Source organism: Zingiber officinale, chromosome 2A, assembly GCF_018446385.1.
Source record: "Zingiber officinale cultivar Zhangliang chromosome 2A, Zo_v1.1, whole genome shotgun sequence".
Lineage (NCBI taxonomy): Eukaryota > Viridiplantae > Streptophyta > Magnoliopsida > Zingiberales > Zingiberaceae > Zingiber > Zingiber officinale.
Genome location: NC_055988.1, coordinates 172667432 through 172694760, shown reverse-complemented (window position 1 = coordinate 172694760; position 27329 = coordinate 172667432). Strand labels below are relative to the sequence as shown.

Sequence of the window (27329 nt, the reverse complement as noted above, 5' to 3'; positions counted from 1 at the left end):
AAAACGTAAATATCAAAATGTGAAAAACGTGACTTAACAACAACAACAATAACAATAATCAAGCTTTATCCCACTAGGTGGGGTCGACTATAAGGATCCTTTTGTCATTGAGCTCTCTCTCCTACTATATCATTATCTATACTTAAATAAATTTTATTTTATTTTATTGTTGCTAAACAAGTTTTTTTTGGATTTTCCTCTTCCTCATTTGATATGTGTGTTTGTCATAGTTTCATATCGCCTAACTGAAACATTTACATACTCGTACCATCTTAAACGTGTTTCTTGAATTTTTCCCTCAATAGATACAACTCCAACTTTCTCTCTAATGCTCTTATTTCTTATTCTATCCATCCTCGTATGTCCACACATCCACCTTAATATCCTCATCTCTGCAACTCTCATCTTTTGCTCATGTGCTCGAGTCATAGCATAACATTCAGTTCCATATAACATAGTAGGTCTAACTGCGATTTTGTAGAACTTTCCTTTAAGTTTTAGAAGTATCTTATGGTCACATAAATTTCCTGACACTCTCCTCTATTTTAACCATCCTACTTGTATTCTATATAAAACTTCTCTCTCAATCCCTCCATTATTTTGAAAAAATGATCCTAAATATTTAAATCTCTCGGTCCCGAACAACTCATCATCTCCTATCTTAACAATTGTCTCATTACGTCTAATATTGCTAAACTTAAATTTCATATATTCTGTCTTTATTCTATTAAGTCTAAAACCTTTCCCTTTTAGTGTTTCCCGCCAAGATTCTAGTTTAGTATTTACTCCTTCACATGTTTCATCTACTAAAACAATATCATCTGCAAACAACATGCAGCATGGTATTGTGTCTTGAATGTGTGTAGTGAGTTCGTCTATAATTAGTGTAAAAAGATAGAGACTTAGAGTTGATTCTTGATATAACTCTATCTTTATTGAAATGCTTCAGTTATTCCACCTAAAGTATTTACTCTGGTTGTTATATCTTCGTACATATCCTTAATTAGTTCAATATATGTTACGCTAACACCTCTCTTTTCTATAATTCTACATATAATTTCTCTTGGGACTTTATCATAAGTTTTTTTCTAAGTCAATGAATATCATATGTAAATCTTATTTTTGCTCCCGATATTTTTCAATTAGTTGTCTAAGAAGATGTATAGCTTATTGTCAACCTTACAGGCATGAACCCAAATTGATTTTCGATCACCATCTCCTTCCTTAATCTTTTTTCTATTACTTTTTCCCAAAGTTTCATGGTATGACTCGTTAGTTTAATACCCTTATAATTTGCATAATTTTGTACGTCTCCCTTATTCTTATATAAAGGAGCTAGAGTACTTATCCTCTATTAATCAAGCATTTTTTTTATTTTCAATATCATGTTAAATAATTTTATAAGTTATTTAATACCTTATTTCCTTAGACACTTCCATACCTCTATTGGAATATCATCTAGGGGGTGCTTGGTTCACATAAGGGAATGTGAATGAGAATGGGATTGATAGAAGTGGGGAATGGGAATGGGGGGGTTTCCCATTCCCCTCCTTTTGCTAGGGAATGGTTCATTCCCATGTTTGGGGTAATGAATCCGTGGGACCCACCACTAATCCTCCCAACCAAACATCCACTTTCAATCCCTTTCCCATTCCCCACTCTCATTCCCTTCAACCAAGCACCCCCCTAGTCTTTTTCCATTGTGCATCCCATTTAAAATTTGTTCTATTTTTAAAGTTTTAATTCTACGATAAAAAATTTAAATTTCTATACTCATTTGACCTACTTAAATTACCTAAGTTAAGTTGGTCACCTAAACATTCATTAAAAAGTTGATGAAAATACCTCCTCCATTGCTCTTTTATTTTTCTATCGTTTACTAGTACCCTATTACATTCATCTTTAATACATTTTATTTGGATAAGATCTCTTGTTTTCCTTTCTCTCACTTTAACTATTCTATAAATATCTCTTTTCCCTTCTTTTGTATCCAATTTTTGATATAATCGTTCAAAAGTTTTATTTTTTTACTTCATTCATTACTTTCTTAGCCTCTTTCTTGGCTATTGTATGTTTTTTAAAAATTTTCTCGTTCTTACAAATATATAATTCCTTATAAGCTGTTCATTTTTCCTTCACTTTCTTTTATATTTTTTCATCCCACTGCCAAGATTTCTTATTTAGTGGTATATGTCACTTTGACTCACCGAGTACACTCTTAGCTACTATTTTCAACTATGATATCATCTTATCCCATATCTATTAGAGTCGCTATATATTTCACCTAATACTTGTACCCCTATCTTTTTCTTAAATATATTTCGCTTTCCATCTTTTAACTTCCACCACTTAATTGTAAGAGTTGTATATATTTTCTTTCTATTGATATTATGCTTGAGGCATATATCCAACACTATTAATCTATAAGGGATGACCTTGCAATCTTTACAAATCTTTCTATCCTTCTTCCTAACCATAAGAAAGTCAATTTGTGATTATTCTCACTTTTGAACGTGACTAAGTGTTCTTTTTTTTTTCTTAAAAATGTATTAGCTATTATAAGGTCATATGCTATCACAAAATCTAATATAGTTTTTTCTTCTTCATTTCACGTTCCAAACCCATAACCCCCATAACCCTCTCATATTCCTCATTTTTCACATGCTCATTTATATCACCTCCTATTATAATCATTTCATTTAGTAGAATGTTTTGTAATACTTCATCTAAATCGTCACAAAACCTTGATTTGGTAGCTTTATCCAATCCTACTTGCGGTGCATATACGTTAATTATGTTCATAGTTTCTTTCACCACTATTATTTTAAGGGCTATAATTCTATCCCTTTTTCTAACTACTCCTACAACTTTATCCTTTAATGAACTATCTACCAACAATACCCACTCTATTTCTTTATTTACTCTTTCTTATGTACCATAACTTAAAACCTGAGTTCTCTATCATTTTTACCTTCTCACCTACCCATTTTGTCTTTTATACACACAAAATGTTAATTCTTCTCCTAATTATTGTATTTACTACCTTCATTTTAACGATTTCTATGTTCCATGTTTCAAATATTAAACTGTTAGTTTTCTTATCATATTTGTTCTTATTCAATCTATGGTGTGTAAGGGTGTAAATTCGGATGGGTCAGGTCGGGTTTAGGTCAGGTTAAATTTTTTTTTTTTACCCAACCCGAACCTAAACCCAACCTGAACTCGAATTCAACTCAAAACCCTTAAACCCGAACCCAAACTCGACCAACCCGAACCCAACCCGACCAACCCAAACCCAACCCGAATAACTCGAAAACCCGATTGAAAATGACTTTAATTTTTTTTTTGGCTATTTTCCATATAATTTTCACTTTTACCTCAATACTCCATCATTATCATACTGTTGTGCCCAAAGGATGTCCACATATCTCCACAATGGCATGATATTGTTCACTTTGGGTCTCGGCCCTCATGACTTTGCTCTTGGGCTCTCTCCAAAAGGCCTCATGCCAATGAAGATATCATGCATCCTTTTAACCCCATGATCTTTACCAAATCATTTCAATGCGGGACTTTGATTGAACCCCAACAATCCTCCCCTCAAACGAAGGACTACAATTACTCTCATGGTTCGGATCTCCCCGCGAGCATCTGGTCACGCTAACCTGCTTTGGGCCTCCCCGCAAGCATCCGCACTCGGTCACCTTGACCTACTCCAGGCCTCCCCGCGAGTATCCGGTCACCCTGACCTGCTTCGGGACCTTTCCCACAAGCATTCGATCATCCTGACCTGTTCCGGACCTCCTCATAAGCAGCTTGATCCTGTCAATCTTGACCTGCTTCGGGCCTATCAGTGAACATCTGGCCACCTTGACCTGCTTCGGGCTCACCCTCAACTTCGTTCAAGGCCACCCCACATGGCATCTGGCCCGGACCATGGCTCTGATACCATTTGTTGTGCCCAAAGGATGTCCACATATCTCCACAATGACATGATATTGTCCACTTTGGGCCTGGGCCCTCATGGCTTTGCTCTTGGGCTCTCCCCAAAAGGCCTCATGCCAATGAAGATATCATGCATCCTTTTAACCCCATGATCTTTATCAAATCTTTCCAATGTGAGACTTTGATTAAATCCCAACACATACTAACATTGATATTAATATATGTTGTAACGCCCCGGCCCGGGCGGGCCCCACCCGGACCGAATCAGGAACAACACCATAATTACCTATTGGTTTGATGACTAGCTCCACAGACCACCGGAGGTCCTTTCAGCGTGCTTTGTCCTCACTCGCATGCACCCTGGAAAACTTCCCAGGAGGTCACCCATCCTCAGATTTCTCCAAGCCAAGCACGCTTAACTTTGGAGTTCTTAAGTTTGGGCTTCCGAAAAGGAAGGTGCATCTTGGTGATATGGATAGTATCATCTAACCTTTTAAGTCATATTTAACCAGAATCTCAGAACCGGGGTATTACATATGTAAAAACATCGTAATTTTCAAAATAAAATTCGATTTTACCCCAAAAAAAACCCACTGAACCCTAAATTCGAGTCAACCCAAACCAGACCCGAACCCAACTCGAACCCGACCCGAAAATTTTCAAACTGAAACCCTCCAACCCGAACTCGACCCGAACCCGAAAATGCTCAACCCGAACCTGATTTTTTTCTGGTCGACTCGGGTTGGGTCGTCGGGTCAGGTTCATTTTTGACACCTTTAATGGTGTGAAAACTCTTGCCTATTTAACACCACACCCAAGTTCTCATGATCCTTTTCGATGCGTTACAGTGAGACTGTTGCGAACTCTTGCGTATTTAGCACTACACCCGAATTCTGAAGATGTAGCAGTCCTTGTCGAGACATTACAGTCGAACCCTACAACGCGTTCTTTTCGGGGAACAACATAACATTAGCATAATAGTTTAATGGATCTATTCATTAAACATTTGTCATAGTTTTAATGCTAACTAGCAACCTAACGCAATCCTTCTCCTTTATCCGAGCTTAAAGTCGACCATGACTGGTTCGTTATGGGCGGAGTTGAAAAAAAAGTGACTTAAAGACAACAAAAATTTGAAAACGTGTATAAAGGGAACAACCTCGAAAATCTTCTAAGCTTGTATTAAGTATAAAATATTATTCAATAAAAGATATGCTTATATTATCAAATTACTGGTAAGAGAAACTAATGAATATTTGAACTATGAATAAATTTTTTAATCTATGTTGTCAAACTTGAGTGATCAAGTTATTAGAGGAAAAGTCTCCTTGCCAAGTGATTATATGACATTATCTTGTTATTGCATTATTTGGGTTGGATGGCATGACCTTGTTTAATTTAGAGGGAATATCCCTATCATAACTTGAGTGTTATTTCATAAATGATTGCCATGGAAAGATGGTGTAAAAAGAGCATTGTATCTTAAAATTTCTTACTTGTTTGAGGATCGAACTGATTTAAGAGATCTTTATTCTCTAATTATATATTTTTACAAAAAATATATGATTTGAAATTAAAGAGGAAGATAGGTTGGGGAGCCATGCAACATATGGCTGGTTTGCATGTCATAACTGACCTATCCTGAGACGTGACATGCGGACTCAACCCAATTTGAGTTACCTATCCTGAGACATGATATGCGGACTTAACCCAATTTGAGTTTGGTTTTTGGCTATGCCTAGTGCACTTTTACATTTATAAAACCCAAAATGATTCTTCTTCTAATAAAATAAATAAAATCATGGGGATATTTTGGTCATTTTGTATTTTGATAATTATAACAATAACCAAGCCTCTATCTCCTACTATATCATCATTTATATTTAAATAAATTTTATCTTGTTTTATTGTTGCTAACCAAGTCTTTTTTGGTCTTCCTCTTTCTCATTTGATATGCATGTTTATCATAGTTTCACATTGCCTAATTGGAGCATTTATTGGTCGTCTAAGTACATATTCGTACCATCTTAAATGTGTCTCTCAGAGTTTTTCCTCAATAGATGCAATTCCGACTTTCTCTCTAATGCTCTCATTTCTTATTTTGTCCATCCTCGTATGCCCACACATCCACCTTAACATCCTCATCTCTGCAACTCTTATTTTCTGCTCATGTGCTCGAATCATAGCCCAACATTCAGCTCCATATAACATAGCAAGTCTAACTGCAGTTTTATAGAACTTACCTTTAAGTTTAAGAGGTACTTTACTGTCACATAAAACACTCGACACTCCCCTCCATTTCACCCACCCTTCTTGTATTCTATGTAAAACATCTCTCTCAATCCCTCCACCATTTTGCAAAAATGATCCTAAATATTTAAATCTCTCAGTTCCGGACAACTTGTCCTCTCCTATCTTAACAATTGTCTCATTACTTCTAATATTGCTAAACTTAAATTCCATATATTCTGTTTTTAATCTACTAAACTTGAAACCTTTCCCTTCTAGTGTTTCCCGCCAAGATTCTAGTTTAGCATTTACTCCTTCACGTGTTTCATCTACCAAAATAATATTATCTGCAAACAACATGCATCACGGTACTGTCTTAAATGTGCATAGTGAGTTCGTCCATAATTAGTGTGAAAAGATAGGGACTTAGAGTTGATCCTTGATGTAACTCTATCTTTATTAGAAATACTTTAGTTACTCCGCCTGAAGTCTTTACTCTATCGTTACATCCTCGTACATATCCTTAATTAGTTCAATATATGTTACGCTAACACCTCTCTTTTCTAGAATTCTCCATATAATTTCTCTTGGGATTCTATCATAAGCTTTTTCTAAGTCAATGAATACCATGTGTAGATATTGTTTTTGCTCCCGATATTTTTCAATTAATTGTCTAAAAAGATGTATAGCTTTTATTGTCGACCTTCCGAGCATGAACCCAAATTGATTTTCGGTCGGGTCTCCTTAATCTTTTTTCTATTACTTTTTCCCAAAGTTTTATTGTATGACTAATTAGTTTAATACCTCTATAGTTTGCACAATTTTGTACGTCTCCCTTATTCTTATATAAGAGAACTAGAGTACTTATCCTCCATTGATCAGACATTTTTTTTCGTTTTCAATATCATGTTAAATAATTTTGTAAGTTATTCAATACCTTATTTCCCTAGACACTTCCATATCTCTATCGGAATGTCATCTGATCCAACGGCTTTTCTATTGTACATCTCATTTAAAGTTTATTTTACTTCCGAAGTTTGAATTCTACGATAAAAATTAAAATTTCTATGCTCATTTGACCTACTTAAATTACCTAAGTTAAGTTCGTCATCTAAACCTTTATTAAAAAGTTAATGAAAATACCTCTTCCATCGCTCTTTTATTTCTCCATCGTTTACTAATACCTTATTATATTCATCTTTAATACATTTTATTTGGCTAAGATCTCTTGTTTTCCTTTCTCTCACTTTAGCTATTCTATAAATGTCTCTTTCCCCTTCTTTTGTATCCAATTTTTGATATAATCGTTCAAAAGTTTCATTTTTGTTTCACTCACTACTTTCTTAACTTCTTTCTTGGCTATTGTATATTTTTTTAAGTTTTCCTCGTTCTTACATATATATAATTCCTTATAAGCTATTCGATTTTGTTAGTGCGGGAAGCATTAGACGATCGAACCTGAGTTTTGATAATGGCAAAGGGTTCAAAGTTAAGGTTATTTGTGGTCTAACGAGTTTGAATGAGATTGCAGGAAAGTCCTAAGTGTACTTAGGCAAAAGTCCTAACTGCGGTTAGGCAGGTGGAAAACCTTAGGGGACGGTAACCCTAGATCCTAGGAGGTGGTAACTGTTGGTGCAGCGGGGACTGGCAAGAAGGGGGTGAATTGCCTGCGATAAATATTATACCCTCCTCAAAGATTTTCAACTCTTAAAATAAAGCAACAATAATAAAACTAATAGCAGAAATAAAATGAGACAGAAATTAACCTGGTTACAACCAAGAGGGTTGTTAATCCAGGGCAGTAAGAAAGGCGCAGTAAGAAAACTCCTTCTTTGAAGGCGGAGAAGCCTTTTACACTTTGACAGTACAGTAGTTGCTAAGAGAATGAGAGTACAAGAGTTGTTTTTTCGTTCGTATTCGTTGTGTCTTGAATAGCTACCCGAGACCTCCTTTATATAGGGGTTCTAGAGCTTATCACATAACCTGAACCTTCGGGATCAGGTTTGACTCGAGAGGGATTGGTCGACTGATCCCCAGGTTCGGTCGACCGAACCTGCTGTACCTGCCCAGTCTTCCGTCCAGGTGCAGTCTCTGAGGATCGAGCTTTGGTTCGTCCAACCGATCCTTCTGTTCGGTCGACCGATCGGCCAATGGTCTCCAGCTGAGTTGGCCCGATCAATTTGCTCGACTAAGTCTCTGGATTAACTTCGGTTTGGTCGACCGATCAAGAGGTTCGGTCGACTGATCAGCTTTACCAACGGTCAGCTTCTGACGTGGCATTGGCAGTTGGCTGCTGATTGAGAGGGGTTTGGTCGACCGATCAGGAAGTTCGGTCGACCGAACCATTGACAAGTCAACTTCAAGTTGACTTGCTCTGGTTCAGCTTTTTTGGGTGATTTCGACTATCCGGAATAGGGCTCACCCGAACCCAGTTCCCGGCCTTCTCCTCGAGCAGTCTTCCGTCCCGGCTCTCTCGTCCTTCGAACGCACTGAGCCCGTCGGCTCCCTTCCCGTGCCGTCCTTCTCGCTAGCTGTGTCTTCCGCTCGACTTCCTGCGCTCCTAAGTTACTGCACACTTAGACACAAGGATCAGACAAACAGGACTTAACCTAAACTTGGTTGATCACATCAAAACTACCACGGGGTTCAATAGTAACCCTAGGTGGAAAATCTTGGCGGGTCGAGCGTTTCGGGCAAAATCCTAGAGTCGGGGACTCTAGGTTGAAATTCTTATTGAACCCTTGGTAGTTTTGATGTGATCAACCAAGTTGGTTAGGTCCTGCGTTTTGTCTGATTCCTGTGTCTAAGTGTGCAGGAACTTAGGAGCACAGGAAGTCGAGCGGAAGACGCAGAGCTATGGAAGAGTACGTCGGTGGGCGAGAAGAACGGCATTCGAGGGAGAGAAGCCGGGAGGAAGCCCGCTCGAGGAGAAGGCCGGAGGGTTGGGTGAGCCCTATTCCGCACGTCAGCATCACATCAGCCAGCGGTGAAATGATTGGTTGATCGAACCTCCTGATTGGTCGACCGAACCCTTGATAACCCGACACCAGTTGAGCAAGATCGTCGGGCCAAGTCAGGGAAGCTGATCGGTCAACCGAACCTCCGATCGGTCGACCTAACCAAGTCTATCCAGAGACCAAGTCGAGCAACTGATCGGGCCAACTCAGCGAGAGACGTTGGAGGATCGGTCGACCGAACAAAGAGATCGGTCGACCGAACCCAAGCTCGATCCACAAAGATCGCACTTGGACAGAAGACTGGGCAGGTACAGCAGGTTCGGTCGACCGAACCTGGGGATTAGTCGACCGATCCTCTCGAGTCAAACTTGATCCCGAAGGATCAGGTGAACTGATAAGCTCGAGAACCCATATATAAAGGGGTCTCGGGTAGCTCTTGAAGACATCGAATTAGAACGAATACGAACTTTCAAATACAACTCCTGTACTCTCATTTCCTAAGCAACAGTTCTGTGCTCTTCAAGTGTAAAAGGCTACTCCGCCTTCAGAGAAGGAGACTTCTTTTAGTGCACTCTCTTACTGTCTTGGATTAACAACCTTCTTGGTTGTAACCAAGTAAATAGCTGAGTCTTATATTTCTGTTTATTTTAGTTCTGTTGAATTTCATAACTGTTGCTTTATTATTTAAGTTGAAAGCCTTGAGGAGGGTTTAGTTTTATTGCAGGCAATTCACCCCCCTCTTGCCGGTCTCCGCTGCACCAACAAGTGGTATCAGAGCCCAACAGCCTCAGAGAGACTAACCGCCATCTGAAGCACAAAGAATGGTCGGAGCAAACATCCATCCCCCGAAGTTCGACGGAGATTTCGCTACATGGAAGCGAAAAATGGAGGTATTCTTTAAAACAGATTTTGATATTTTAATTACTATGAAATATAGTTTTGCAGCTCCTAAAGACAAAGAAGAAAACACGTGGAGCAAGAAGGAGCAAGCCGACTTCGTTGCCAACGGAAAAGCGGAATTCCACCTCCTCAGTGTTCTACCACCTCAGGAGGTAAGCCGGATCGGAAGTTACGACTCCGCGAAAGATCTCTGGGAGAAATTCCTGGAACTTCACGAGGGTACATCCGAAGCGAAGCTAGCTAGGCGCGACATCCTTTGGAACCAGTTGACGAAACTCCGGATGAACCAAGGCGAGAAGGTAGCGCAGCTCCAAGCAAGGATCAAAGAACTGATCACGCAACTAACCAACCTTGGAGAAGAAGTAACGAATCGGGATTCCATCCGATACACGCTCAACGCCTTCCCGAGGACTCCAGAATGGGCATCCTTAGTAGATGCGTACTACATCTCTAAGGATCTTGAGGTAAGTAGTTTAGAAAATTTGTTTTCAACTTTCGAACTTCACGGATCTCAAATTACAGAAAATCAAGTAGAAAAGCCGAACCTCAACATTGCCCTACGAGCTGAAAAGGACGATCCCGACTCCGAAGCGACGATTGACGAAAACGAAGTTGCATTAATGGTAAAACGGTTTAATAAGTTTTTTAAATCTAACTAATTTAGATCGCAGTTAAGTAAACATCGTCAAAAGAGAAGGACAGTCCGTTGCTACAATTGCAACGAAGAAGGGCACATCAAGGAGGACTGCCCAAAATTGAAGTGCAAACAAAAGGAGAAGACAAAGACCAATTACAAAAAACCAAATTCCTCCAAGCACAAAAATTTGAAGGCGACATGGGACGACTCTTCATCCTCCGAGTCAGAAGTCGAAGAATTCTCAGGACTAGCATTGGTGGCCAACCACCTCTTTGAAGATAACTCAGACTCAGAGATGAGCATTGATCAAGGGGGAGAGACAGAAGAGGAAAGCTGCGATGAAGGGGGAGCTACCGACAAACAGGTAAGTAAGGTACGTGCCCTAAACCCTAAACAGTCTTTTGAGTTTATTAAAGCTTTGTCTAAAGATCTATTCAAATCAGAAAAAGAAATTGCCAATTTAAAAATAGGTTTAGAAAATTTAAATTTGGAAAATGAGATTTTGCAATTAGAAAATACAAAATTAAAAAATGAAATTGAAAAATTGAAAAGTGATGCATGCTTAAAGAAATTTCCAAATTCAAAAATTAGGATTTATGGAAAATTAAATTGGTACATTAGAAACCATCAGGGTCAACTTAGAAAAGTACCAAGAAACTATATACTCCCTAAGTATCTGACTAACCCAGTAGGAAGGAACCTCTATTGGGTTCTAAAATCCGTACTTAATTAATCCTTTAAAATTAAAGGCTTCAAAAGAGAAAATTAAACATTGATTTTCCTAATGCGGCTTTGACTAGAAAGTGGTTGTTGCTCCAATAACCAAGAAGGCCTAGTGCCTCGCCACTACCTGGAAGCCAAATTTAGAAATGAACTGTTTAATTAACGTTTTGATAAAAGCATTGAAAATAAAATTGAATAGTGCTTAGAAAAAGTGTTTGGGACTTAGAAATTTGTTTAGAATTTTTTTTTAACTTAGAAAATTTTTAGGTGCATTTTGAAAAACATTTTGACACTTAGAAAATGTTTAACGTTGAAAGTTTTTTTCTTGGATGTTGAACACTTAGGAAATTTTCATTGAAAATCTTTTTGTCCCCGTTTTTGCTGTGATCAAAGGGGGAGAATAAAAGATAAGTTCAGTTGGGGGGAATTTAAAATTTTTTTTGTATATATTTTAATGTTGCAATTTAGTTCAAAATTGCAAATTTATGCCTGAATTGTTAGTTTAGTAATTTTCTTTAAATTACTATTTGTTTGGTTTACCCCTAACTTGAACTTGGTTAATGCACATCAAAAAGGGGAGATTGTTAAATCCCGTGATAGTTTTAATGTGATCAACCAAGTTGGTTAGGTCCTGCGTTTTGTTTGATCCCTGTGTCTGAGTGTGCAGGAACTTAGGAGCACAGGAAGTCGAGCGGAAGATGCAGCTGGCGAGAAGGACGGCACGGGAAGGGAGCTGACGAGCTTGGTGCGTCCGAAGGACGGGAGAGCTGCGGAAGAGTACACCCGGTGGGCGAGAAGAACATGCGCGGCGTTCGAGGGACGTAAAGCCGGGGAGGAAGCCTGCTCGAGAAGGCCGGGAATTGGGTTCGGGTGAGCCCTATTCCGGTAGGCCGCAATCACCCAAGGAGCCGAATCGGAACAAGTCAACTGGAAGTTGACTTGTCAATGGTTCGGTCGACCAAACCCCTTGATCGATCGACCGAACCCTTCTGTATCCGAAGCCAGCTGTTGGTGACACGTCAGAAGCCACGTCAAGCAGCCAACCGTTGGGGAGCTGATCGGTCGACCGAACCTTCTGATCGGTCGACCGGACCGAACCTTCTGATCGGTCGACCGAACCGAAGTCTATCCAGAGACCAAGTCGAGCAATCTGATCGGGCCAACTCAGCAGAAGACCATTGGCAGATCGGTCGATCGAACAAAAGGATCGGTCAACCGAACCCAAGCTCGATCCACAGAGACTGCACCTGGACTTGAAGCTAGGCAGGTACAGCAGGTTCGGTCGACCGAACCTGGGGATCGGTCGACCGATCCCTCTCGAGTCAAACTTGATCCCGAAGGATCAGGTGAACTGATAAGCTCGAGAACCCCTATATAAAGAGGGTCTCGGGTAGCTCTTAGACATCGAAAACAGTGAACGAATACGAACGATTTCGAAATACAACTCCTGTACTCTCATTTCCTAAGCAACAGTTCTGTGCTCTTCAAGTGTAAAAGGCTACTCCGCCTTCAGAGAAGGAGACTTCTTTTAGTGCACTCTCTTACTGTCTTGGATTAACAACCTTCTTGGTTGTAACCAAGTAAATAGCTGAGTCTTATATTTCTGTTTATTTTAGTTCTGTTGAATTTCATAACTGTTGCTTTATTATTTAAGTTGAAAGCCTTGAGGAGGGTTTGGTTTTTATTGCAGGCAATTCACCCCCTCTTTCCGGTCTCCGCTGCACCAACAATTCTGGTGTCGCGAACCGGGTGGAAGTCTGGACGGGTCGTGGAGCGAACGTCCAGCATGAAGATCGGATGCTTCGGACGCTGAGAAAAAGTCCAGTTGGTCTAGAGGATTAATCTGGCAACAGGTAACTTCTCCTAAAAGGAATAGGTGAAGACGTGTTCCCCGAAGAGGGAACAGTAGGTGTCAGTTCGACCTAGGGTTTCCGAGAAACTCGAAATCAGAACCGGACAGTCTGGTGACTGTCAAATACTTGTATTTATCTTATATTATTGTGCTAACTTGGTTTTGCAGAGTATACTTTGTTTGTGGACTAATATGCCTTGCAGGTATGAAGTTGTCCAAGGGAAGCCGCGGATGAACAATACCCGAGGCGCCCTCCATGGAGCTTGGAGGAGCCTCGGGTGCCTTAGATGAAAGCCTCGCGCATCAAGGAGCGAAGGCGCCTTCTAAGGAGATAGAAGGTGCCTTGAACGGTGGATGGAGGGCGCCCTCCATGGAACTTGGAGGCGCCTTCGAGTAGATAAGCAACGCAGGCATCAGAGATTATCGACACCGCGGAAACAAGGATAAGCATCCTTGCTGAAGGCGCCTCCTATGGAGGTTGGAGGCGCCCTCAATGGCTTATTTAAGCCTGCTTCGAGCAAAGGCAAAAATACAAAGTAACTTGCAATACTTCTTCCGTGTGCGGCTAACAAATCGATCCGGCAAACTCCTAACACTACTCCGATGACCAGAAGTTCTCAATTTCAGATTTCTTTATTGTCGGTATAATATTTGGTAGCACTTTAATTGTTGTACTCTTTTTGTAATATTTCCGAAGCTATAGTGATTGTCCATCAAAAGTACTCTTACATGCAGGCCTTGGAGTAGGAGTCGTCACAGGGTCCGAACCAAGTAAATTCTTGGTGTTTGCGTTTGATCTTTATTTTCCGCTGTGATTACTCGATTATCTTAAAAACAAACAAATTAGCCACGAGCGGGGAGGAAGCCTCCTCGAGGAGAAGGCCGGGAATTGGGTTCGGGTGAGCCCTATTCCGGTAGGCCGCAATCACCCAAGGAGCCGAACCGGAACAAGTCAATTGGAAGTTGACTTGTCAATGGTTCGGTCGACCGAACCCCTTGATCGGTCGACCGAACCCTTCTGTATCCGAAGCCAGCTGTTGGTGACACGTCAGAAGCCACTTCAAGCAGCCAACCGTTGGGGAGCTGATCGGTCAACCGAACCTTCTGATCGGTCGACCGAACCGAAGTCTATCCAAAGACCAAGTCGAGCAATCTGATCGGGCCAACTCAGCAGAAGACCGTTGGCAGATCGGTCGACCGAACAAAAGGATCGGTCGACCGAACCCAAGCTCGATCCACAGAGACTGCACCTGGACGCGAAGCTAGGCAGGTACAGCAGGTTCGGTCGACCGAACCTGGGGATCGGTCGACCGATCCCTCTCGAGTCAAACTTGATCCCGAAGGATCAGGTGAACTGATAAGCTCGAGAACCCCTATATAAAGAGGGTCTCGGGTAGCTCTTAGACATCGAAAATAGTGAACGAATACGAACGATTTCGAAATACAACTCCTGTACTCTCATTTCCTAAGCAACAGTTCTGTGCTCTTCAAGTGTAAAAGGCTACTCCGCCTTCAGAGAAGGAGACTTCTTTTAGTGCACTCTCTTACTGTCTTGGATTAACAACCTTCTTGGTTGTAACCAAGTAAATAGCTGAGTCTTATATTTCTGTTTATTTTAGTTCTGTTGAATTTCATAACTATTGCTTTATTATTTAAGTTGAAAGTCTTGAGGAGGGTTTAGTTTTTATTGCAGGCAATTCACCCCCTCTTTCCGGTCTCCGCTGCACCAACAATTCTGGTGTCGCGAACCGGGTGGAAGTCTGGACGGGTCGTGGAGCGAACGTCCAGCATGAAGATCGGATGCTTCGGACGCTGAGAAAAAGTCCACTTGGTCTAGAGGATCAATCTGGCAACAGGTAACTTCTCCTAAAAAGAGTAGGTGAAGACGCGTTCCCCGAAGAGGGAACAGTAGGTGTCAGTTCGACCTAGGGTTTCCGAGAAACTCGAAATCAGAACCGGACAGTCTGGTGACTGTCAAATACTTGTATTTATCTTATATTATTGTGCTAACTTGGTTTTGCAGAGTATACTTTGTTTGTGGACTAATATGCCTTGCAGGAATGAAGTTGTCCAAGGGAAGCCGCGGATGAACAATACCCGAGGCGCCCTCCATGGAGCTTAGAGGCGCCTCGGGTGCCTTAGATGAAAGCCTCGCGCAGCAAGGAGCGAAGGCGCCTTCTAAGGAGATAAAAGGTGCCTTGAACGGTGGATGGAGGGCGCCCTCCATGGAACTTGGAGGTGTCTTCGGGTAGATAAGCAACGCAGGCATCAGAGATTATCGACACTGCGGAAACCGGGATAAGCATCCTTGCTGAAGGCGCCTCCTATGGAGGTTGGAGGCGCCCTCAATGGCTTATTTAAGCCTGCTTCGAGCAAAGGCAAAAATACAAAGTAACTTGCAATACTTCTTCCGTGTGCGGCTAACAAATCGATCCGGCAAACTCCTAACACTACTCCGACGACCAGAAGTTCTTAATTTCAGATTTCTTTATTGTCGGTATAATATTTGGTAGCACTTTAATTGTTGTACTCTTTTTGTAATATTTCCGAAGCTATAGTGATTGTCCATCAAAAGTACTCTTACATGCAGGCCTTGGAGTAGAAGTCGTCACAAGCTCCGAACCAAGTAAATTCTTGGTGTTTGCGTTTGATCTTTATTTTCCGCTGTGATTACTCGATTATCTTAAAAACAAACGAATTAGCCACGAGCGATATTCACTCCCCCCCCCCCCTCCCTCCTCCTCCTCCTCTAGCATTTTCGATCCTACAATTTTTCTTTCACTTTCTCATTCCACCACCAAGATCCCCCCCCCCCCCCTCCCCCCCCCTCCCCGAATGTAGACAAATGATGTCCTACTCAATTATTTAGATGGTCTCGTTGGGATTTTATAGGGGTGGCATATCTTCTCAACAGTCAAAGACATGTGTCTTACAAACTACTAGCTATAATCCAACGTAGGATATCTAGCTTTATATACTGATGTTGAGGTTCCACAACAATGATAGCATTTGGATCAAACTTGGGGCATGCAGATTGCATATCTACACTTTGTAATCTGTATTAGTATATGTCTATGCTCACTAAAGGTAATTATTTAGTATTATATAATTTTTAAACCATGTGATTGTAATGATAAGTGATAACCATGTATTATAATTTAAATTTAATAAAAATTGTTTATACATAATTTTTAGTTTTTTATCATATTTTTATTTTTTCTTTTAATATACTACCCAAGTCAGGCTTAGCCTATGCTATATTCATTGACAAGCATAGTGACAAGCATAGCTATTATGCAGTTTCTGAAATTCTTTTTTTGGAATTGAAATGTTTGTTCCTAGGTCGTTTCTATTGGATCATGAAAGAACGAGAGCGAGTAAATCTCGTAGTCTTAAAATTTCTTTTTTATCTTTTGTATTTATACTAGCAGCAGAATAAAGTAAAAATAAAAATAAAGAACACGTCTGTTTTTTACTTGGTTCGGAGGCCAGTTGACTCCTATTCTAAAGTCTGCAATCGTCGATCGCTTTCGTTAGACAATCCACTAAATGATAAACTGATATTACAAATAAGAGTACAATGTGCAAGTAAAAGTAAAGTATACCGACAACGATGTATATAAGAAGTAGCACGGGTTGTCAGAACCCTCTCAGCATCTTAGTAGTTGTAGTTTGCATGAGCAGAGAATGAGCACATTAGTAAATTGAAAAGCAGGAGGTTTTGTCTAGCTCGGAGCTCGAGGGCTTCTTTTATAGGGCTCATTCCGTCGGCTGACAAAGGGTTCCGTCGACTGAACCTATCCGTAAATTGATCCTTCTATCCGTCGACTGATCCTCTGTTCTTTCCTTATTTGCAATGATTCGATCAGTTTGATCGTCGAAATCTCGCTGTTCCGTGGACGGATCAAGATCTTTTTGTCTATTAATCATCTTTTTTCATTTGTACTCTAATTCGAATATTGTTTAATTCTAGAAATAAACTAATCCGTCGACTGATTAACTTTATCTGTTGACTGAATCGAAAATTCCTTTTGTATTCTAGATCGAATCTCATTGTTTCGATATTCCATGGATACGTTGACTGAACACCTTTAATCCGTCGATGGGAGATCTTTTTCTGTAAAATAGTGTTAGTAAATAAAAATAATATTTACCTTGTAAAACAGAGTTAGAATATAAATCTGCAGATCAAGATTAGTGTAAAAATAGTATGCATGAATAAGACAATAATGATTGTCTTGATCTCAATTTAGAAACCTCCATCGATTTTTTTAGTTGAATCAGTACCTAAGGTTTTTCCCTAATGGGGCATGACCTCACTTCACTACCTCCAGTAGTTTACCTCAACTCACTTGCCAAACATCAGGTCCTCCAAACCTGTTTGGATTTTCGCTGCTCAGTATTTGATCGTCTGCTCCACTAAGACTTTTCCTTTAATACTAAATTAGCACAATAGCAATAATAGTAATGCAAAATAGTGTTAATAAAACTATATTTAGGTTTACCAAAATCTGTTGGTCACACAAGCTTGGAGTTCACTCCTCCAAGGCTTTTCATTACCTAGGGTTATCTCCCCCTAGGATTTTCCATTGTCTGGGTTCACTCACTAGAACTTTCACCATCTATCTTCACTTATTAAGACTTTTACTCGGAGTTCACTCCTCCAAGACCTAGGGTTGCCTCCCCCTAGGTACTTAGGGTTACCTCCCCTAGGGTTTTCCTCTTTTCATAGGGTTACTTTCCCCTAGGATTTTCCTCTTTACCTAGGATTGCTTCCCCCTAGGGTTTTCCTCTTGCCAAGCATCAAGTCACTTTTGTTGGTGCAATTTCCTAGGTCAAGGTTGACCAAGTTGACTAAGCTTGAATTGACTCAAGCTTAAGTCTTACTGTTTAAGTTTTGATGTTTGACAATGTATGGAGATTGCAGGTGCAATCGTCCATTTGGGGAGATTGTTGGAGCAATTCTCCTCTGGTCAATGTTTGACAAGTTTAGTGTGAAGAAGAGTCAAGTAGATCAAGGTTGACCGGATACTTGATTGAGAAGTCTTAACTGGAAGTTAGGCAAGGGCAAGTCCAACGGGGAGGTTAGCAGATGATGAAAATCCAAGTGGGTCAGTGTTGACCGGACACTTGGTGTGGAAAGTCCTAATGAGTGAAGCCAGGTAGATGGAAAGTCTTAGTGAGTGAAGTTAGGCAATTGAAAAGTCTTGCTGAGTGAAGCCAGGCAGATAGAAAATCTTGGTGAGTGAAGAAAAGTGAAAGACCTAATGAATGAAGCTAGATAAATGGGAAATCTTAGTGGGTGAAGCCAGGTCAGTTGATTGAGTGAAGCCAGGTAAATGGGAAATCTGGCCAATCGATTGAACCAGAGCCCAATCGATCAGTTGATTGATTGGGAGAGCTTCGGGCTAGGCCAATCAATCAGGCGATCGATTGGAAGCCGCTCGCGAAGAGCACAGTGTGCTCCCCAATCGATCAGTCGATTGATTGGGATACTCCAATTGATCAGTCGATCGATTGGGGCTTGTTTTCTCGCAAGATCGCGAGGCAGATGGAATCAATCGGTCAATTCCAGATTTATCTGCGAGAGCACAGAAGCACTCTAGATTGATCAGTCGATTGATCAAAGTCTCCCCAATCGATTGGGATATGACCGTTGCGCAGGTTGCGAGCTTTGGATGGTTGGCATCGTTGGGATCTAACGTGACAATCGATTGGGAGCATGCCCAATCGATTGGGAGCCCTAGATTGCGAAGTATAAAGGCGATGATGAGGTTCAAATGCCACAACGAACACACAACACTTCTTCCATTTCTTCCACCAGTTCTTGAAGTTGCTTGGAACAAGGTGCTACTGCATTTTCAAGCATCAAGAGACAATCTTCATCAACAAGATCAAGCAAGAAGGTTTTTTCTGTATTCTTATGTATTTACTTCTTATTTGAGTTGTATCTTATTGTTGAGTCTTGTATGAGGTTTCTCCACCTCCGGTTGTTCCGAGAAAGAGAGTTTACATAGTGGAGAGTGTGCTCGGTGTGTGGATCCTTGGATTAGTCACCTCTTATTGAGGTGGATACCAAGTAAATCCTCGTGTTAGCATTAGGAGCTTGCTTCGAGTTTATTCCGATAAAAATCATCATCATCAAAGCGCGAGAAGCTATTCCCCCCCCCCCCCCCCCCCCCCTCTAGCTACTAAGTGACCCAATAACTTTGATCCATTTGGACTTGCTAGTCACTCGGTAGACTACTCACCACTTACCAGTCATCTAGTCAATATTGACCTGACTAGACTTTACACTTGACTAGATCATCCTTGACCAAGCTTTATGAAATATATTGTCAAATAAATATCAAAACCCCGAAGGTCGATTGCACCAACAGTTTCTGATTGCTAAATTCAATTCACAGTCTTTTGCATCAACTCTGATTCAGTTCCTAGGTTGATGGTGATTGAATTTGTCAGTTTCGATTTCTCTTGAACCTGATGTTAAGATTGATCTGGGTTCATATTGGTTGCTGCCTATGTTAAGGTTGGATGTGTTTGAATCTATGATTCAAGCACATGATGCAGGTGAGAAAATCGGAGTTGGATTAATTCTCTATTGAAGTTTATGGGGTTCCCTATTTACTAATATCTGGAATTTCTGTCTCAGATAAAGATTTGGTGCTGGGATAGCCGAAGATAAGCGAGAAATCGCAAAAAAGAACTGCACCTACTCGTAGCTGAATTAAAGCATTGTGCCAAAATGATATTTCTGGATTTCTGTCTGACACATGGTTTTTTGGTTTTCCGTTGATTAATCTCATGATCCTTGCTGAAGCTGGATTTCCTGTGAAGTTGATGAGAGATGGATTGAATGGGATCTCCAATAATTCATTGCTGCAACCCTGGATTCTTGGTTTAGTTTTCTTGATACATTGATCTTGGTTGCAGATACATGGAAGGCATGACCTAAGAAGAAGACAACGAAAACACTGCTCCTTGAAGGTGAAAACTTGAATGGCATTGCCAGTATTCCTTGCTCATTGAAAATGATGTTCGATTTAAAGATGCTCGTTTGAGGTTGAATGATACAGTTGAGAAATCAACAGCACTTGGTCTCCAGGGTTTTAGATGTAAGTTTTTTATTTTGAAGTAGTCGAGACAACGAATGAAAATTTATATTTTATTTTCATAGGAGAGTTGTTTGTTTCTAAATTTTATAGGATTATGAGATTGAGTCACAGTTGGGTCTTTAAGCACACACCCAGAAATACCACACCTAGAAATACCATCAAGATCCTCGTTTGTTCTCAAGCGTAGGGGAAAACTAATACTGCTTGTAGGACTGCCAATTCTATCGTCATTAGCAACTAATAGAATGAGGTTCTGACAAGGACCGGTAACTAAATGCACCTAGCTAGCATTGTTAGCATCTATGGTCAATTAAACTACTAGGTAATGGTTACACACCACCTAATCATGATTGCATTTTTTATGTTGAGTCGAGACTCTTCAACGAAATGCACTTATAATTCTTTTGACGTTCTTTTTAACCTATAACCTCTCGTTGCTGACCAAAAGTAGCCATGTGGTCGTCTAAATATACTGCAAGGTGAGTTATGATCTTCTTTTTGGCACTGAAAAGGAGGATTGTATGCATTCTAAACAGGAGAGATTCCTTTTCCAAGATTTATTAGTTCTGGCATATGCCTTGTCTTCAAAGTTGATTGTACTCTGCCTAAGATAATGTTTCTTTTTAGTTTAGCTATAGGGTGAGCTAATCAAGTCTTTTAATCTACTTTCTCCCCAGGTCAAAAATTGCTGCGCCTTCATCTAGGCTGTTTTCTTGCAATCTGATAAAGCAAACATCTTTAATAATAACAATTGTACTTTTAATATATTAGTTATGTCTTGCTAGCATATGGCTTACACAGTGGGTACCCTCTTTAGCTTTTTGCTGAGGGGAATAGGACTTAAAAAAATCACCACACTCAATTACTTTTATGCATCTGGGAGTGTCTTACATTTATTTTTAGAGCAAATTTTAAGGAAAAATTCAAAAATAAATACATAAATTCATGGTCCACCATTTCACTTTTGTGAGCTCCATCACTTTATGTGTCTATCCTTGAACTTTTCTTTAAGATTTTTTCCCTCTACATATCATTTTTCTTATTTTTATCACCTGTTTTGCTTCCTTGATAATTTTAATCAATGGTCGGCATTCAGTTCTTCAAAGCTGCTACACTTACTTTTCCTTGAAGTGGTTGGTGCACACAAAAGTTCAGTTTACTTGTTTCTGTGTTTCACTAGGTTTCAGAGACTTTCATGCTTTTATGATTTGAGATACTTTCTTTGTTTCTCTCAGACATTTTCTTGTAGCTTGATTTCTTTTTTCACAAGTTGATCATTCATGCACCCATAGACATGTGCTCATATCAAGGTTCAAAATTCCATTCGAAATGGAGTTTCAATGGCCAACTTGAACGAGATGGTTTCGGTGCTATCTCGGCTGATGCATGGTGCTAGCTAGTAGCAAATTAGAGGTAGTGGAGGAAGGAGCTATTTTATGGCTTCTTGATGTTCGAGGAATGCTACACTTTGTGAAAGAAAAAATGTGTTTTGTCTATCTTAACCTATGGTGTACTAATAGGCTTGCTAAACAAGATGTTTTAAATTTATTAAAATAGTTAATAATTTTTTTAAAAAAATTAAAAATGATACGATTATAGTAAAAAAAAATAATTACGCTCCCTCTAGGTAAAAAAAATGATATGATTAATTCTATGAAGTGGGTTGTGTTTGGCCAATGTATCATACTTGATTGTTAGACTGGATCGTCTAGACATGCTTTAAAATCTTGTCATAGTGTAGTTGATATATGTATAGTATTTGTTTTAATAGATTTTGGGATTAAATATACTGGGTAAAATAGTTTCTGTGATTTATCTATATCTTATTGTGGGAGGTTTGAGATTTTTTTTTTTCACCTACAAAACCTTGTCATAGTTAGCTTGGCCCCCGGTTCACGTACGTGTGGCTTGTATGCATGAAGACAGGTCATTTCAGATGATTCATTTTTTTGTCCACCCACTGGGCACTATCCCCTTGTCGTATATCTCAAGAAATTTAGTCATATTGTGTTATATTATAAGAATTATATATATATATATATATATATAGCTTGAAGGCAAAGCCATCGATTAACTGCAGTACGCTATAGTTTATAGGTCGAGACCGGATTTAGTTCGAACTAATTGACTGTAGCCTGGTGTTTAGAGTTCATCATTGCATAAACTATATTCATCATCAATCATTGACCCATAAATGGAAAAAAAATCTTCTGTGGCATCAGTCGTGGAGAAAATCTAACCAAGTATTCTCACCCTTTTGAGGAAACTAGGGCATGCACATTGGATTATCAAACTCAGTCGAAAGCTTTGTAGCAGACAGAACGCTTCACCAATGGAAATATTGTATTTATTTTTCTTCCTAGTAGTCCTCTCCCTCTCTACTTATCACTTTATTTTATTTAGGATGCCCGCTCAGGGTGGTTTAGTTAGCGCATGAGTTGTTGTCAACTTGAGGTCCGGAGTTTGAAATTCGATAAAGTCAAGATTAATGTCTTATTCATACGCCAATCATTATTTCAAGGATTAATAATCATTCATGATTTAATTTTTCTGTATTGATCTTATGATAAATTGGCGGGAGGTTGACATGAGCATAATCGGTCTTTTGCTGACTTTATTTTATCTAGGAGGGTAGATAATAGAGAGACCTTACCCTCCAATGATTCACCATTAGCACAAAGAGTGTAAGTCCTATTGGTGTGTGACCACTCACTTAATTGCAGGAAAAGATATACTTGCTATCTATATTAAGCTTGAAAGAGAATGTGTGCTCAGCATTGTCCTTGCCAGTACTGTTCTCTAAATGCTGTTTTAATGCTCTTACAGAACCTCAACAGAGCACTTTAAGGGAAGAAAGAGCATGTCCTTATGTCTCTTCAATGCAGAAATAAGTGTCTCATTGTTTCACAGGTTCAAATTTTTTGCTCTTTCAGCTAGGTTGATTGGTGAAGTGCATTAAAGATTTAGGTCCTCCCCTCTCTTCTCTCTCCCATGGACCTCACTGAGGGTAACTGTTCACCAACAATTGTGAGTTGGGAAGCTGGCACTGTCAGCTTTCAGTGCCTCTGAGCACTCAACAACCTTCCAAGTTGGGAGGGTGATAAGTGATAACCAACTACACTGGTTGCCTCTTGCTGAGGACATGGAACCACTATGGCCTGGCTTTGGCTGTTCCACACTGTGGCACCAGAGCTCCTGGTTTTGGTTCGAACAAAAGTAGTGGTTTTTTTTTTTTACTTTTTATTTTGAAAGACTTCTATTTGTTCAATCTTTAGCAGTCCGTTCGAGATGATGAGTTAGATTCATGGCACATGACAAGTAGATGAAAATATCCATTCTCCATCTAAGTTTCAATAAGGAAGAAGAGATACAGTTGCACTAAAACCTTAGTATCATAATCAGGCTCTTAGTTGTAGTCTTTGTCAACTGGTTTGCTCCACCCTTATCCCTGTAAACCTCTTCTTCTTCTTCTACCACCGCCCTCTAGGGTTTTACTTGTGCATTTAATACTCCTACCCTACCTTCTATGTTGCTCCAACACCTAGGAAATCAATGAAGGGCATCATTATTCTCTTCCTCCCATGTTGTGGTTCACCATGAGGCAAAGCATTGCTGACTTGGTGGGCCACTGGTTGATTGGCCGAAGCCTCAGGAGATGGCTGGTCAAAACCAAGGACCAACACCATTGGAGGGCCACTGGGGAGAAAACTATCATCAGATTCACCAAACTTGTTGAAGAACCTCTTCCTTGCAGTGGAGGCCTTTTCATCGAACCCTTCGTAAGAGTGTGAGAGTTGATCAGTTACAACTGCAAAGTAAACATGTGATGGAAGCCAAGAGACATACCGCTGGTCATGGAATAGATAGGGACAGTGCTGCTGGTGAAGGAACTGAGAGAGAGGTCTGTGCTAGTGGAGGCTGACTCATCTCTGGTGCTGGTGATGGCAGAGTCGGCACTGCATGCGTTGGTGTTGTTCCTGGTCCTGACACCTTTGCTGCTGGGGAGAAGGGCGTGAGAGAGGAGGGGAGAGGGAGAAGAAGAAGCCAGAAATGGCTTTCTTCTCCTATAAGCATTGCTCTGCTCCCTCTGCTTCCTGGCCATGATGACATGCCAATGGTTCTTGACAGCATTGTCTGTCCTCCCCGGGAAGAGCCTGGCAATCAATGCCCATTTGTTGCCATACATCCTGTGGGCAGCCAAAAGCCTCTCCTCTTCCTCCTCACTGAATGTCTTCCTGTTGATCCTTGGATCGAGCTGGTTGAACCATCTCAGCCTGCAACTCTTCCCTGCCATAAAAACAAGATGATCACACACACACACAAAAAAAAAACACTTTTTTTTGTTTAAATTTTTTGCTTGTGTTTGAACTGAAAAGCATGCAACTACCTGATCTTCCTTCTAGTTTCTCAGCAATCAAGTTCCAGTTCTGGGGACCATGCTTGGAGACAAGCTCTCTGAGCTTAGCATCCTCAGCTGGCCTCCAGTGCCCCCTAACACATAGCTTCGGCTGCCGATTCTGCTGCTCACTTTGATAGCTATCACTACCATCACCAACTTCTTCTTCATCCTCAGTGCCCTCATGGCCCCTTGTTCTCTCCCAGCCTTCTCTCCCTCCAGAGAAGAGCCCCATGTCATCTCTTGCAGCCATTCTAAGACCTGTTCCACAATGAGCCCCAAAATGACCAGCTGAGGGCTGCAAGGATGCGATCGAGAAGCAACCAAGATCAAGGAGCTTTAAAACTTTGTAAATGTGAATGTAAGAGAGAGAAAAAAAAAAAAGGAGGTCAAGAAGAAATCTTCTCCCTCCCTCTTTCTCTGTCTAGGTGGAGACAAATGGTTATGGCAAGCACAGGGTTCAATGGAGAACCACTCGTGTGGGTATTGGAGTTGGAGTCTCTCCTCTTCCCTACACACACTTTTATAGATGATACCTGCCTCTGTCTCTCTAACACTTAACAGAGCCATCAGAATTTTTTTTTGTCTTCTTCCGTCCCCCACCATTCTTGCTGTTCCTGAGCAAAGAAAAAAAGTTGCCAAACGAGGGGAAATACAAAGTTACAGTCACCATTTACCCTCTTCTTTTTGCTGCCATTTTATGCACAGTAGGTGGTTGGTGTACCATAGTTTTAGTGGAATAGGACTGCTCTTCTTTCGCCCATGTCCGAATCAGACTCCCATGCTTGTGCATTCTCTGCTCCTGTTGTTTCAGAATACATTGATGAACTTCACAGGCAAAGTTTTAATTTTTTTTTTTGAAAAAAAAAATAAATCAAAAGATTCAACTCTGACTCATTAGCTAAATGCCCTTGAACAAACCTGCAAAACTAGGAATTTTTTACATGCATGTGAACTGCCCAACTATTGGCTAAAGGTACTCATATGCCTCTTTTTTCTAACCAATCTGTTTGGTGGTCATATTCAATGTTTATATCTGATTCCTGTTAGTTCAATATTCTGTAGTCTCTCGCCATCAAGGCATCATTCTACCTGCTAAATTGCTTTCGCCAACTAGTTCACAAACAGTCCTGCTTAGATTATTCACTCAAATAAAGTATATTATGTTTTATATATTTCCTGATGTTGTTTAAGCTCAATATTTTTTTAATCACACTATAGCTGACAACCAAAGACTAGTGCCTGCATTTCATTAGTTTTTGTGGAATGGATCGGCCTACTTCTGCTTTTCTTCTCCACTCCAGATGTTTGTAAACTTGTGTGAAAGAATATATTTCATGTGTAGAGTGGACCCAATCAAACTATAAACATTGTTTTTTTTCCTTTTCCTAGTCAATATTGACTGCTTAAATCAATCACCTTTTTTCCTTTGGATACTACGTTCTCTTGTGTCACTTTGCCCTTCCATTTTGCTAAAAGACAAGTTACTTAACACATGCTCAGGCTTAAAGAAAAAGCTAACCTAGTCATTCCCTCATTTTTAATACTGAAATTAAGCATGATCAGTTTTCTTTTTGCCGCACTGTAGTTGAAGGAGAAGAATTATGATGATGCTCAAGGAAGGAATCATTGGACTTGCAAAGAAAAGAAATGACAAGGTTGCCCAATCCTTTTGGAAGCGTTCTTGCTCTCAAAGAATGAACAACAGGAAAGATTGTGATCTTTGGATACTTGGTTTTTTGTGATGCTCTGGGGGGGTCTGTTTTCCTCATGCCTTGTTCTTTTGCTCAACAGGAAGAACAGTAAACAGGGGCTCTCTCAAGGATCCATCACTAGTTGACATGGTGATGGAGGTTTCAGGTTCATGCACTTGCTCCCCTAATTGCAGGTTTGTGCTTGTCCTTTTGCATGTTGCACATTCAATCAATTGTCTTCTTTCTTTTTGCAATGAGGGATAAGGAAAGATTGAGTTTTGTCGTAGCCCCCCGCACGTATCTCTTTTTCTCCAAACGCCCCCCAAACTCCTCCTAGAGCAAAGTTTTCTAGCGATCCCTTTGTCCCCTTATCCCTCCCTCCCACCATTGAGACCTGTGATATGACAAACACATAGCATCATTCGCGTTAGATAGAGTGTCAAAGTGGATGATCTATCAACTCAACATTTTTAGATCAATCGTCTATTAAAAACATTATTCATTAATTCGACAAAATTGAAATTTAATCCTTAGGTACTTGAAAAAATAAGAAAATTTGCTATCACTATACCGTTGGCTCGGAGCAATAACATTCCTATTTGGATTCCTTGATCTTGTTGGACCATATTAATCATAGAATTTACTATATTTTCTTCTAAATCCAAGAAAGAGAAGAAAAAAAATATTATTCGATAGAAAAAGTGACGCAAGGGACAAGAGATATCTATCATGTTATTATTCTGTTAAATAAATTAATTAAATAATTTTAAAATTATATGGAGACTAATTTAATATGATTTGATCAAACTCAATTTAAAGACTAATTTTTGGTGAATTAGTTGACTTGATATTAATTTAGTACACTGTCGAAGTGTTATTGT

The 27329-nt window shown here is 40.0% G+C and overlaps 1 protein-coding gene across 1 annotated transcript; it reads right to left on the bottom strand.

Annotated features, from left to right (window-relative positions):
* Positions 1–23677: 23677 nt before the first annotated feature.
* On the bottom strand, positions 23678–25265 carry LOC122043308 (transcription factor CSA-like). The gene is made up of 3 exons (XM_042603879.1): positions 24746–25265; positions 24205–24645; positions 23678–24133 (listed from the first exon to the last, which is right to left on the bottom strand). The coding sequence occupies exons 1-3, from the start codon at positions 25005–25007 to the stop codon at positions 23883–23885; spliced, it is 954 nt and encodes a 317-aa protein (XP_042459813.1). The 5' UTR covers positions 25008–25265; the 3' UTR covers positions 23678–23882.
* Between the last annotated feature and the right edge of the window lie 2064 nt (positions 25266–27329).

Excerpts from the sequence above, each read along its gene's own strand:
- LOC122043308 (XM_042603879.1), bottom strand. The coding sequence starts at position 25,007 with ATGGCTGCAAGAGATGACATGGGGCTCTTCTCTGGAGGGAGAGAAGGC. Across the intron at positions 24,646-24,745 it reads GAAACTAGAAGGAAGATCAG|GGAAGAGTTGCAGGCTGAGA; the intron begins GTAGTTGCATGC and ends TTTTTATGGCAG. Across the intron at positions 24,134-24,204 it reads TATCTATTCCATGACCAGCG|GGTTCGATGAAAAGGCCTCC; the intron begins GTATGTCTCTTG and ends ACTCTTACGAAG.